The sequence below is a fragment of the Mycteria americana genome, chromosome 7 (genome assembly GCF_035582795.1).
Source record: "Mycteria americana isolate JAX WOST 10 ecotype Jacksonville Zoo and Gardens chromosome 7, USCA_MyAme_1.0, whole genome shotgun sequence".
Classification (NCBI taxonomy): domain Eukaryota; kingdom Metazoa; phylum Chordata; class Aves; order Ciconiiformes; family Ciconiidae; genus Mycteria; species Mycteria americana.
In genome coordinates, this window is record NC_134371.1 from 49,360,342 (window position 1) to 49,374,483 (window position 14,142).

The following is a 14,142-nucleotide window of genomic DNA, read 5'->3' on the forward strand; positions in this document are numbered from 1 at the left end:
TAAGGTAGAAAAGCAAAGCCGAATAATTCCCTTAAACAGCAAAGCATACAAGAAAATGCCACCTTTTTTTTAACATGTTTATGTTTTATAAACAGGGATATATTATTTTCCTACAGCTAAAAAATGTATAAATGATGCGGTTTAGAAAATTAGAACCAAAATAACAAGCATATTTCCTTTTTTCTGGGTCTTGGTGGCTGAGCATATTAACAAATGACAGTGTCACTTACTAAGGTGTCTTAGACAAACCTCTTTATATGCAAAAGAAGATGGAAGACAGTCATTGTACATATGCAATTTCTAGAGAAAATATTAAACCTTAGAATCCTCTGCTGAATTCTTGCAGTTTCCACACCAGAAGATCCTCTCAGGGAAAAGACATGAGGAGTGGCACATGGTTCTCAAATATGTAGCTGCGTCAGTTTTAAGGTGAGGAAAAGAGTGAGGACACTGGAGCTGTTCCTACTAGTTTGGGCGCTGGGAACTCACTTCTGGAAGACTTGCATTAGGCTGGTTTAACAAATCGCTTAAGGGCTTTCATTATAAGCAAATGAACGGTCTGAGTCCCACTGGGGACTACATATATTAAAATAAAGCACAGTTAAAGCAGTCTGATAATGAACTAGAGTGTTCACCATCTGGCAGGACTGAGCTTTACTAAGGATACTCCGGCTATGAGTTTTAAAATTTGGAAAAAGATGGTCGATGGCTCGATAACTTATCTTCTGCATGGGAAGAAGCATCTTTATCGGGTTCACAGTGGAAATGTGACTGACCTCTTAGTTTTCTCTGGAGTTCTAAACTGTAGTAGCAGCCAAAAATGTTATTTTTTTTCCACAAGTCTGAAAACAAGGGAAACTGAAACTTTTGAAACTTTTATTTTGAATACAGAGTTCAGTGAGGTAATTTGTGCTTTTGTCTGCTTCCAGAGTACACTCAATGTAGGGTCAAATGTTCAGGTGACACCAGCAGCACAGCCTGCACAAACCTCCTTGGACGCTTACCCTCTTTCCTCCCTTCCCCCCACACCCCTACCCCTTGCTAATAACATCATGGGTTTGGAAATGGTGGGAATGCGTTGTGTGCAGAGAGCAGCGGAGCCTGCCTTGCAAGTGGCTGGATTCTAGATCAACGTCAGATCAGTTCTCTGGGCAAATGGCAGGATGATGGTAAAGAGAGAGCCACAGAATTCTTTGGAGCTCAGATCCTAAAAATAAGGGAACGGTTAGCTTATTCCGCTGTTACTGCGTTTCCCGAGACTACTCCTCCACACAAGTTCTTTGTTTAAATCACTCTTGCGTTAATTGCGGTGGAATTGCTGGCGTGCCTAAATTGCAAGACAGATGAGCTTTAGCACTATTGGTCTGATTGTTAGAGTCTCTCTGGTGCTATAGTGAGGAAATCGGTTTCTTCTGGCTTTGTAGTTTTTCACTGAGAACATTTTCTTAAATTTTCAATTCATGCATTTTAGTTACATTATACTTTATAATAAATTGTTTATATATGTTATTATTAAAGTATTAAATGTTTTCAGTACAAATAGAAGGTAGATGTGTGCTCCTGTTGTTAATGATGTATTGTACAGAGTGCCATTTGTAAGATGTGCATAGATGGTGAAGGCATTTTGGGAGAAAAAATGTCTGTGACTGAACTTGTAAAGTGTATTTTTCCTGAAGTGAACCCAAAGGAGTTTCACTGACATTAAGATAAACAGACAACAGGTGTTTTATATTTTGAAAAGGTAATTTACACAGGATAAGAATCATCCCACATAAAAATAATTTCTTCTCTCCTAAAAAGACTAGAAATAATCCTTGATATAAGTCAAAAAGTCTGTAACACTTCTGGGAGAATAGTCCAGGTGAAAGAAGATTATTGTATACAGGGCAAGCTATAATAAAAACTGTCAGTTCTGTCAACCCTTCTGTCTAAGGTCTATAGAGGATTAAAGGATATTGAACATCATGTAACAGCTGTCTCCTACGTGAAAGGGATCACTATTGTGGGGAACATAAATGTACCCGTTTAAAAAACTCCATTTTTTAAGTGGAGTTAAGGCTCCACTTAAAGGCTAGGTGTGGCTGAGCCACGAGTGGTTGGTTTGGCAGATAAAGTGCTGCTTGCAAGGACTTGAAAGAGCACAGTCCGAGTTCTAAACAGATAGTATCAAAATCTTATCAACTAGTGTGTTTCTTGTGCGTCTTTTGCACTACTGGAATAATACGGGATACCATCAAGTTTGGCATAATAAGCAACAGACTATATTGTGTTCCTGTGGTGTATGTAGTGTGAAATGTAATCAGTGTTTCCAGAGAAGTTGCAAATTGACTTCTAACTACTTTTTTCTTGTAACTCTAAAAACTCTAAGGTTTCAATAAAAATATGTTGCTGACAGTAATAAAAACTTTAACTATACTTAGTTTTTCTGGGACAGTTTAATGAATTTTGAATGTTGATTAATACTTTTGAAAATACAGCAATTTCATAATGCTTAATATGAAAAAAGAAAATGGGAACAATGCTTAGAATGAATATTGCTGCAAATCTGTAATATTTAAAATTTTTGTATTTGAAATTAAAAAAAAGAGTTATTTCGGTTCTGAAGTGAATGGGAAGAAATAGTCTACCCGATATATCCTTTACTCAGAAAGTGCAGGTTTGTTTGTTTGTTTGTTGTTGGGTTTTTTTCTTTTTGTAAGAATGAAGTATAAAAAATGGATAGCTATCCAGATTATGGAAAGGATTTCCTATGTACAGGTAGAGGTGGCCCTCAGATTCTTTAGTACAGACTTTAATAGTTGCAGCACCTGCTTTTCCCTAAGCATTCATATGTTTGGCCAGTGGTGTGGGTATAAAGATAAAGCTGAAAATTAAACTCAACGTAAGTAGTTTTTTCTTCTGAAAATGTATCCTGTACTTTTGTACATTGCTAAGTTTAACTTTATTTCCTCTTACATTAATTTTAAATAACTAAATTTGATTCCCAAATACCTTTTCTTTCATTGTACAAAGCAACAATCTTTAGGCTGGTTATGTACTAAGTCCTGCTGGAAGGAGTTAACAAAATCATTTTTCAGAGAGCAACGGTAACCTCTTAGCCAAGCGCTTGTTGGGAGCAATTAGGCCATGGAATAGGTATAAGATGTGAGGGTCGATTGCAGTACCTAAGCTTAAATTCTATTTCTATTACAATATTTCAAAATAGAAATTCAAGCACCACATTTGTTGACTTTTAAGTTTAAACACATCTGGTAACATTCAGTGTATTATATAACACTATGTAAACTCTGTAGTTTTGTTGTATAGGATTGTTTTAAACTTCTTAACCCTAGCTGGAAGCGTTCGCAACAAGCTAAGACAGCCGAGTCTTCCATAGAGGATTTTTTAAAAAAAAGTTAGGAAGAGATACGAAAAAGTAAGAGACTTACTATTTTTTTTACATCAAACCCAAATCCCAACACCACCTGTCAGCTTTTAAGGCCAGTGGAAAAATCAATGTATTGAATTTTTAAAGCTAATTGAAACCGATATCTAGCTTGTCGTTCATGGGAATTGCAAAAATGTAGCAATTGAAATACAACCTTTTTGAAGAGGTACAGTAATAGTGCCCTAGTCTGGGACAGAATATCAATAAAGGGACCAACCAAAGTTCATTAGGGAAGTGCCACAATATAAAGGATGAGAAATAACTGAAAAGATGAGGAGAAGACCAGGAGCCTCCTGAGTGCATCAGGTACTGTTTCCCATGATAGTTTTCTGTGACAGACAGCACCCAAATGGGTAACTGCTGCTTGAGAATAACCTCAGACTTCTGTTGATGGAAAATAGGTTGATCTTGCTGGGACTCATAGCTGCTGTCTCTGTATTATCTAGACCTAAAGTCTGGCTTCCTCTGTGACTATGTTAGCTGATGTAAACCTAGTGACACCAGTGGTGTCAAAAATGAGAATCGAAGCAGCATGTGATGTACCATGGTCCTGCATGGAGCAGAAAGAGAAGATTATTATCTTTAATAGCCCCTTCCAAAACATAGTGTGCTGATAAACTGGAAGGAAACCTTTGTCACTTGGAAATGAACGCAAGAAATGGAAGAGTAACACTCAAATGCAGAATCAGAGGTTCATTTTGTGTCTTAAGTTATAGAGGCTGAGGTGGAATAACTGCAGCAGGTAAAAGCGTGTAGATGGGTTTGATGTAAGAGAGCTGTGTGGTACATGAGTCTGCACATATTTGTCAGGAACTGTATGGTTGACATATCCCATTTCAGATCTACCACTAAAGAGGAAGAACAAATAGGTTTTGACACTCACTGGGCTTCATGCATTTATACAATCTGAGAGCATTATATTTCTGCACCACAGCAATAATTTTTTGTGAGACATTATCATAACAACTTTGTTTTTGAAGTCAAAGAACTCTGAAAGTTGTAGAGCAATATATAACAAATGGATTATAAAAACAAAGCATAGATTTAAAGATGCTGTAAATAAATTGCCCTAGTAAAACTCCAAAGAAGAGGTAGTCTGTGTGGGAGTGAAGGAGCTAGTGAAAGGTATTCCATACAGATTCTAGTACTGGTGATGATAAATACATTTTTATTAATAATATTGATTTGGTATGAGCTGCATATAACATAGTTACTAATAGAAATGTGAACCATTTATTTGATTTGCTTGTTCACAGATTGAGTCTATGAGAAAGCATAAGATGGTTGAAATGATTTGCATTATATATAAAAAAATTGTTTTGATTTCTGATATGTCAAAAGGATGCTACAGCTTTTCTGCTTTGGCATGTGCTGATATACATGCTTTGTGCTAGAATATTCTGTAAGCCGCACTGCTTTTTCTATTTGTAATCAACTCTAAGTTATATAGCAGTTTTACTCTGTAACATTATAAATTGGAGAAATACTATTAAAGTAATGATATACAAGCTATATAAAATGAAGTGGGTGAAAGGCAGTAGTCTTTGAGGCTATATTGCAATATGGTAATTGAAAAATTCTGTGTCCCAGTAAAATGGCAGGAGGAATTTAACAGCAGGCAGAATATAATTTCCCATGAACTGATTCGGAGAAGGCTTCTCGCCACGGGGCAGTGCTCAGAGCACTACCTCTGAGCTGACTGCAGAGCTCTGCCTGGCTGCATTCCCACCATTCAGCAAGGGTTTAAGAAGAAATCCCACCAATCTACTTTTCTTCTGGTAGCCACTATTTGCATGTGTCTGACCACAGACTGAGGTAGCATGGTCCTGAGTGTGCAGAAGAGATGTTGCTAGGCAAGGACAGTTTTAGTGCAGGAACCTACCAGAAACGGAGGTTCTGAAGCGCTGGATGGTGGATGGCAAAAACTCAGAAGATGGATTGAAAGGAGACTGGGGCACACTCTCCTACACCACTGTCTTAAATACCTGCTGGCAGACATTGGGTCACACTTTTTTTTGTGTTACCAATGTTATCCATTAAAATGGAGTTATGCTGAAGAATGATAAAAAGTTATAGGACAGAGAAGTGGAGAAGTTTCAGATGAATGGGGAAAAAAGACTACAGAAAACAGGAAGACAGCCAAGCAGATGCAAAGGGGAGAGGAGAGTTCCTGCACTCAAGGGGGATTCAGAAGTAGATGAGGAAAGAAGAATTATGGTCGTGTAGAGAGCCAAAGAAGAAAAGAGAAAGATGAGTCATTGATGAATGGAATGATTTGGAGTCTATGTCCATATGATTCACTACCTCTTAAGTGTCCGAAAATAACCTTGTCTGTAAGTGCCATTATTCTGCACTAGGGTAGGAGGTTTTTTGTGTCTGAAGACTAACTTTCAACTCTGAGCATTTCTTCCTTTCAATAAAAAGCACCTCCCTTACACCTCCTGTAGCTGCCAGCAGCAATGTCGTATCTGTCTCTAATTCTGTAGAGTGCCTCCATTAAAATTTAAGATGACCAGAGGAAGATCATCTTAACTTACTGACAGAGAAGTCGTCCGATTTTCTGTGGGTCTGCAGAAGGCTCAGGACCCCCAGGTGATTGAAGAGGCAATAGTGATGATGTGGGAGTCTTTCCTTCTTTCTTCAGATATGAACTAGTATTGCCAATTTACATGATACTGAATGTTTTGTTTCTTATGATTTCTGTGCATTGCTAACAGGCTGGACATTTCTCTCTCCAGTATTACGTATCCAAGACCGTGGTACCTGCTTGCTTGTATGGTCTGTGTTCACTCCCTTTTATACAGTTTCTGATGCCCTTTGTGTTCAGAGACTTTTCTTGGGGATTATGTCTGTTTCTCCTGCGGTCCAAAATTATGTGTTCATAGTTGATTCTAATTTAAGATTATTTTTGTCTTCATTGTTACATTGCACATACACAACAGAGTTCTCAGCCTTGTGTGTGAGTCCCTTTTTCTGCTTCTTGACTTTGAATGAAAACAAATATTCCTCTAAGTATCATTTGTCTTTGGTACTCATCAAACCCTTATATCAACTTACTGTGTTTTGGTATTTAAACCTGGCAATAAAATCTCCCCATTGCTTTATAATCTTTTTCTCCTCCTCTATCCATTGTGAAATGTAATGAACAGGAAGACAAAAGGGCATAGGATTTTTTGTTTGATTGTTAGTTTGGGGTATTTTGTTTTTCTTATAAAGAAAATAATGGCAGCAAGTCTTTTTTTAAAGCTGGTAGCAGTAGGTTCTCACCGATGGCTTTCCATTGCAGTAGGGGATCTTTATCCTGACATCTCTTTTAAATGAGTGTATTTATGTTGAAATCTCTGTTTAGGATTGTCCTTGACCCTGTTTAAGTAGAGCAAGATCAAATGGGGAGAAGGAAGCCTAAATTCTGCAAGATTAGTCGTAAGTGGTTAAAGGATTGAACCTCAAAAGAAAAACTTATGTGATGCTCTTCACTTCTGTCATCAAAGGCAATGGGCGTTCAACTTGGGAATTACAGATTTATTTGGAACTTACAGATTTATTTTTTCCTTACATGTGGCTTTCTTAGTCCACTGTTTACCATCCCCAACTCAGGGTTTAGAGAGTGGTGCAAGAGACTTGGAACCAAGAAGAGCCTTGACATCAGAATTGGGTCTCCTGTGCAAACTGACTTCTAGTTCGTTGGGTGGAATCAGCTCTACCATTCTCTTAAAATTAATTGACCAAAGCCTCAGGAATTGTATACAGAACATCATTATGAGACCTGTGTAAAACTAGTATGTGGGTATCTGGGCTATTTCTCTAACTAGTGGATAAAGTTTTAGAAACTTCTACAAATAGTGGAGCTGGAAGTCATTTTTCAAAATGAATGTTTGTGTCCTGCAGAAACCCACATAAATGGATTAGGATTTAATCTTCTTCTAAACTTCTGCCAACAGTAACCATGATAAAGGTTATTTGGCCTGTTTTGTGATTTATGACAATTTGATAGATTATCAGCAACGACCTGTTGTGGAATATTACTCCAGATTATCTGTTTCACCCCTGGCCTTTCAGCATACATGTGATTGCACTTCAGGTAATATTATTGCCAGTTAGATAGACAATAGCTTGCTGCAATTTTAGGTAACAACACAACTAAATTGCCCTTCTTTGTTTAGAAGCAAAAATGTGTTAAGAGCTGGTCTAGACCTAGAAATGACACTATCTGTTGGTCAGATATTTTAACTTTAACATAAAATACTGGGTAATATTTCAACAATTAAAAAATGAAAACTATTAATTGAAAATTAGTCTTGGCTATGGCTTCCTTCTCTTTTTCTTCTGTACACAAGAGCAGAGAACTGGTTTCTGGTATCATTTTTTCTTAAGGGAAAGATTTTGGTACAGAAATTTGTTACTTTTTTTAATCCTTTCTTTTCCTCATTTGCTTTCTATTCCTTTTTATGCATAGGCATACCTTATGGTTTCTTGCATCTTTTTTCCCAATGGGTAGTATGTGTTCCAGAAATTTGCAACTTTTATTTGTCTATTCCATTTTTCTTTATTATTACATTGAAAAAAAATTCACTACTTTTGAAGTGCCTTTTCCTTTTATTCTTCAGATGTTTGTAATCTGCTGCTCTCTGTGCTCTGTGTTGTGTGTTTTGGGTTTGTTTTTTTATTATTATTTTTATTTATTTATTAGTACCCGTGCTGTTAGAGGTCAATTGAATGAGTTTGTGTGTGTACATACATGGTTTTAAGTGCTTATTTTGCACTGACAAAATTGATAGGTACAAACCTGATAGCTGATAATGTTGGGCTACTGCATAATTATCCTTTGCATGTGTTATTTTGTGCCTGAAAGAGATTTACAAGCATGCTTACCTTAAACAGTAAATAACTTTAGTGTTGCAACATTTAAAAATAATAAGTTAAAGATTTTGAGTTCACTGGGGATACATATGTATAATTTAACACCGTTCAGTAAGAGATGTAAATTTTGAGCTTAGATGTGTGGGAAACGTGTATTTCTGTCATGATATAGTCACAGGCATGTCTATAAAGCTATGCCAAATGATAATATTTGCATAAATATTTATATAAATATGCTATCTTGCATAGCATTTGTAGGGGTTTTATATCTAACTTCATTTACCATTTCACAATGACACTGAGTTGAACCAACAGCTAAGTGCTTCCAAAATGGAAAATATTCCTTTTCTTTGAGTTCCTCAAGTTGGGGTTTAGTGGTGCAAAGACTATCATGTTGCCTTTTACTTGGAAATCAAGATGCATATGAAGTGAATATGGTATCTTTCAAGATTCAGCCTATATCTTTCTAAAGGCGATGCTGTTCCATGAATAAATAGGGGAAAAATTGATAATAGGGTGTTTTCTGATAGTTAGAAGGATTTTTCCTATATTTTTACTAAGAAATGCAGAGATATATACTCTGAGATTAGCATAGGTCTGACTTTGTCTAATGGTCTCTATTTTTATGCAGTCCAGAATGGTATGACCACTTAAAAACATGGCTGTTTCATTTTGTTGTTGTTGGGTTTTTTTTTTTTGTTTTTTGTTTTTTTTTAAACTAGTGAGCCTATAGCTCTTCATTTAAATTTGGTAGGAGCTAGGAGGTGAATTAGAGAAATTGAATCCAAATTTCTAGTTTGTGCTTTGCATTATTTTGAACTAAAACCATAGTAATGGAATAACCTTGTAAAATGAAAGGTGGGCCTTCATAGGGTGGGAGACCAGTTACAGAAGAAGGAAAGACGTGTAATACTTAATGTTTCTTCATACGGGGACATGCATGTGGAATTCAAGCTCATGGTAATTGTCGGCGTATTCCCTTAAGCACCGTATTTTGCCTGTGGTTTTTGAAAGGATCGGTCACTTGCAGCAGTTTATGTAATAAGTTTCTGGTGGGTGATTCTACTATTTTATTTATGCTTTTTGCCTGGTTCACCAGAATGCAATACCTTTGCTCCTTGGTACAGTAAATGCACTCTATAATATCCATTATGCTATGGTCAAAGGATAATTTATTGTCAGATAGAAAAATAGGTCAATGCTAATGTCACTTGATGATCAACCCCCCAACTTTAATAAAACACCTCACCAGCACGCATCCTGCACAGTGCTTGATGTTTTATTAGGACTACAGTACCTTACAGTACGTAGCTATAGCAGGAGTGTAATTACTGAGCTGTCAGGGTGATAAGTGGGATTAATGGCAGCCTGGTGCACTTTAGTCTGCAGAGTGCTCAGAGAATCGGAAGATGGTATTATTATAAGAGAAAGTCTGGACTGGCATATTCATGGCACCCTCCCCTCCTCCCCAAAGCTCACATTCAAGTTTGCGTTACCCGCCCCCCCAATAGCTGACATTTTCAACAGCTGCTATTTGTGAACCAGCTCAAAAATCAAAAGAGAAATAACTTGGTAAAGATGCTTGCTAGCCACAACGGGTAATCTGTACACTGCTTATCCTGCTAGGTGCCATTCTAGTCAGTTTTGACATGAGGTTGTTCTATATATAATCCACAGAAATGTATTTTATCTTAAGTGCAATTCTTTTGGTCTTGGATACAGGACTGGTGTATTTTAAACGAAACCGCATTCAGGAAAGTGAAGAGCAAAAAGTCGTAATGGAATTGTTGCCTTTTTTAAATGTGTGATTTTCCACTTCTATTATTTCCTTACTGCCTACACAGGCAAAATGATCATCTGAGCCCTCATAGTGGTGTATTTTGTCTAGTGTATCTCCTTTTTTTTTCTGGCTTCTAGTACTAAAACTTTGCTTTCAGTCTGCTTAGAATGCTAAGAGCATCCTCTTGCCTCGGTGCTCTGGCCACATCAACCCTTTGAGGTCTCCACTGGCCTGCCTTTGCTTGTTAAGGCATTTATAACACGTGCCTGTCAGTGGGTAGTGCTGGGCAGCGGTATATTTAACTGCTACAGCTAAACCTGCTGGTGCTCTTCTGCCAGAGACCTCTCACATCCCTACTAGTTGAACTAGTAACCCACCATGGTGTTGAACCTGGATTTGGCTTTATCAGATTTCCCAGCTTTTGCAGCCTGTGAGACCTGTTTTCCTTTAAATATTTCCTCTGGGACCTTTTCCCCATGACTAGTTCTGTGAGAAAATCCAAACAGCCGCTACCACATGTGCCTTCACATTTTGTTGGTGCCGTGGTGTCTGCAATACCCAGCTAGATGATAAAGAATAGGAAGATGAAAGACTAATTAATCTTTTACTCAACTGGCTTTGCCTTCTCTCTTATTCCACCCTTAATTTAAAAAAACAACAACAAAAAAAACCCCAAACCAAACCAAAACCAACACGTGTGATTGACAAAGTCAGACCAGTTTTTCACTGCAGGTATTTAATGCATTTCATTCCTTTTAATGTGCTCTTCATTTCTTTGCGCCTGTAGTCTGTAGGCCTCTTGCAGCTTTTCAGTGTTTGAAAATATTCTGTCCCAGCCAGTTCCACAGTGTTGTTATCTATCACTAAGTAACAATAATTAAGGTGGACTTGTGGAACTTGTGTAAGTAGTTGCGCTCAGATAATACGTAAAAAACAAATTTTATTTCATTTTCCATAGATAGTTAAAACCACAATTTACATAAATTCTGTATGTTAGTAAAACAATATTGAAAGAGCATCTGGAATAACTTAATGAATTCTGAGATAATTAGTAGTGTCACAGAATCACAGAATCACAGAATCATATAGGTTGGAAAAGACCTTTAAGATCATCGAGTCCAACCATAAACCTAACACTGCCAAAAACCACCACTACACCATGTCTCTAAGTACCTCATCCAAACGTCCTTTAAATACCTCCAGGGATGGCGACTCAACCACTTCCCTGGGCAGTCTGTTCCAATGCTTGATAACCCTCTCGGTGAAGAAAAATTTCCTAATATCCAGTCTAAACCTCCCCTGGCGCAACTTGAGGCCATTTCCTCTTGTCCTATCACTTGTTACCTGGGAGAAGAGACCGACCCCCACCTCTCTACAACCTCCTTTCAGGTAGTTGTAGAGAGCGATGAGGTCTCCCCTCAGCCTCCTTTTCTCCAGGCTAAACAGTCCCAGCTCCCTCAGCCGCTCCTCATCAGACTTGTGCTCCAGACCCTTCACCAGCTTCGTTGCCCTTCTCTGTACGCGCTCCAGTACCTCAATATCCCTCTTGTAGTGGGGGGCCCAAAACTGAACACAGTATTCGAGGTGCGGCCTCACCAGTGCCGAGTACAGGGGCACAATCACTTCCCTAGTCCTGCTGGCCACGCTATTTTTGATACAGGCCAGGATGCCATTGGCCTTCTTGGCCGCCTGGGCACACTGCTGGCTCATATTCAGGCGGCTGTCAACCAACACCCCCAGGTCCTTCTCTGCCAGGCAGCTTTCCAGCCACTCTTCCCCAAGCCTGTAGCGTTGCATGGGGTTGCTGTGGCCCAAGTGCAGGACCTTGCACTTGGCCTTGTTAAACCTCATACAATTCACCCCAGCCCATCGATCCAGCCTGTCCAGGTCCCTCTGCAGAGCCTGCCTACCCTCCAGCAGATCAACACTCCCACACAACTTGGTGTCGTCTGCAAACTTACTCGAGTGCACTCGATCCCTTCGTCCAGATCATTGATAAAGATGTTAAACAGAACTGGCCCCAACACAGAGCCCTGGGGAACACCGCTTGTGACCGGCCGCCAACCGGAGTAAACTCCATTCACCACCACTCTCTGGGCCCGGCCGTCCAGCCAGTTCTTTACCCAGCGAAGAGTACACCCGTCCAAGCCATGAGCAGCCAGTTTCTCCAGGAGAATGCCGTGGGAAACCGTGTCAAAGGCTTTACTGAAGTCTAGATAGACAACATCCACAGCCTTCCCCTCATCCACTAGGCGGGTCACCTTATCATAGAAGGAGATCAGGTTGGTCAAGCAGGACCTGCCTTTCCTGAACCCATGCTGGCTGGGCCTGATCCCCTGGTTATTCTCTACATGCCGTGTGATAGCACTCAGGATGATCTGCTCCATCAGCTTCCCCGGCACCGAGGTCAGGCTGACAGGCCTGTAGTTCCCCGGGTCCTCCTTCCGGCCCTTCTTGAAGATGGGTGTCACATTCGCTAATCTCCAGTCAGCAGGGACTTCCCCAGTTAGCCAGGACTGCTGGTAAATGATGGAAAGGGGCTTGGTGAGCACATCTGCCAGTTCCTTCAGTACTCTCGGGTTTGTCGTATTTGATCTATGATAATCATTGATATGTAAAACCAAAAGTGTGTACAAATACTTTTGTGTTTAATAGAGAACCATTTTATTTCTTCAGCTGACTTTTACCTTTTTTTGTTAGGTTTGCTTACTGCAAATTGCATAGACTACCTGAGGGCTTAATCCATAGATGGGACTTGTGCAAGCAACCAGACTGGTACATCCTCATGGATGACTATGCAGGAGCAGACAATAAATCTCTGCTACTTAGCATGTTTTAATATACAGTTAGGTTTTGTCGTTAGGGATGACGAGAAGAGGGTCTTAGGGATTTCAGTTGGGAGTATGCGTAAGACTGCTGATTTTTTGTTTTCAGAGGTTACAGACATATCACAGGAAACTCGTAGAAAAGTGACTTGAAAATTTATCAGCCATTCTTATTCTTTGGCACATACAGTGCAAAGTAATTCCTTCCTCTGTGGAAATACTGTTGCTTTTGTATGTCTGATTGTCCAACATCCAGAATTTAATCCATGGTGACACTTCCAGAACTTCGTTAATAAATTCAGATTCACAGCACAGATGTTTTTCAAATAGAAAGATGAAATGGTCAGAACTTTAGCAATCTTGGATTCCAGGGGAAAAATTACTTCTATGTAATTAGACGTTGTTTCCTAATACTTAGGCATGTGTAGTCCGTATGTTTGTAACTGCACCCTACTGCCTTCCTTTGTAAAGTGGAGTCAACAGAACGTAACCAATCAGTGTTGAATGCAAGTCAATAATAATCATGTAGTGCTTTGAGGTTTTAAATAGAAATTTTATGAAAATGCTCTCTATTATTCCTTTGTGGCTTATTTTCTACCATGCTAACTTGAAAACCTTATGCTATGGGCAGCATTTGTATTCCATGTATCCTTGACACATTTTCTTTTATTCCTGTAGATGCTTGAAGTGTGCAGATGCCCCCTGTCAGAAGAGTTGCCCAACTAATCTGGACATCAAGTCATTCATCACAAGTATTGCAAACAAGGTAAAATCGGGCTTGCAGTAGTACATGGAAGCAGATAACGGCAGTTACTTGCAGTTCTGTTAGTGAGATTGCATTTCAAGGTTTATCTTTGTAAAGTCTTAAAAAAAATAGTGTTTACAACAGCTGCTTTAAAGTTCAACAGTCATCTAATTTTTAATTATTTTTGCTGCTGTTCTGTGCCTGTACAGATAGTGTATAATGCAAATCTATTTCTTCATGTCACTTTTTCTATAAAGTTTTTGGGTTTGATGGTTTTCAAATATAATGATGTTCAAAACACTGAGCATTACAATGTTATTATTTAGCTTTGCTGCTACCTGAGGTATTACAGTTACAAACCTTTTCTTTCATTAAAGATTTTTTTTTTTTTCTAAGCAGTGATTATAGTTTAAATTTGCTTTGGGCAGAAATTTGGCATGAAGGTGGTCATCTCAAGGAATGTTTTCTTGTAGTTTATACTAAGAGGCTCTGGTTAATGCAAATG

General features: G+C 38.7%; 1 protein-coding gene across 5 annotated transcripts in view; it reads left to right on the forward strand.

Annotated features, from left to right (window-relative positions):
- DPYD (dihydropyrimidine dehydrogenase) overlaps nt 1–14,142 on the forward strand; it is a 369,002-nt gene that overhangs the window by 86,322 nt on the left and 268,538 nt on the right. For all 5 annotated transcript variants that reach the window (XM_075508301.1, XM_075508306.1, XM_075508302.1 and 2 more), the window contains one exon: nt 13,571–13,658. In XM_075508301.1, the coding sequence (XP_075364416.1) occupies nt 13,571–13,658 (88 nt within the window). The remainder of the gene's footprint in view (nt 1–13,570; nt 13,659–14,142) is intronic.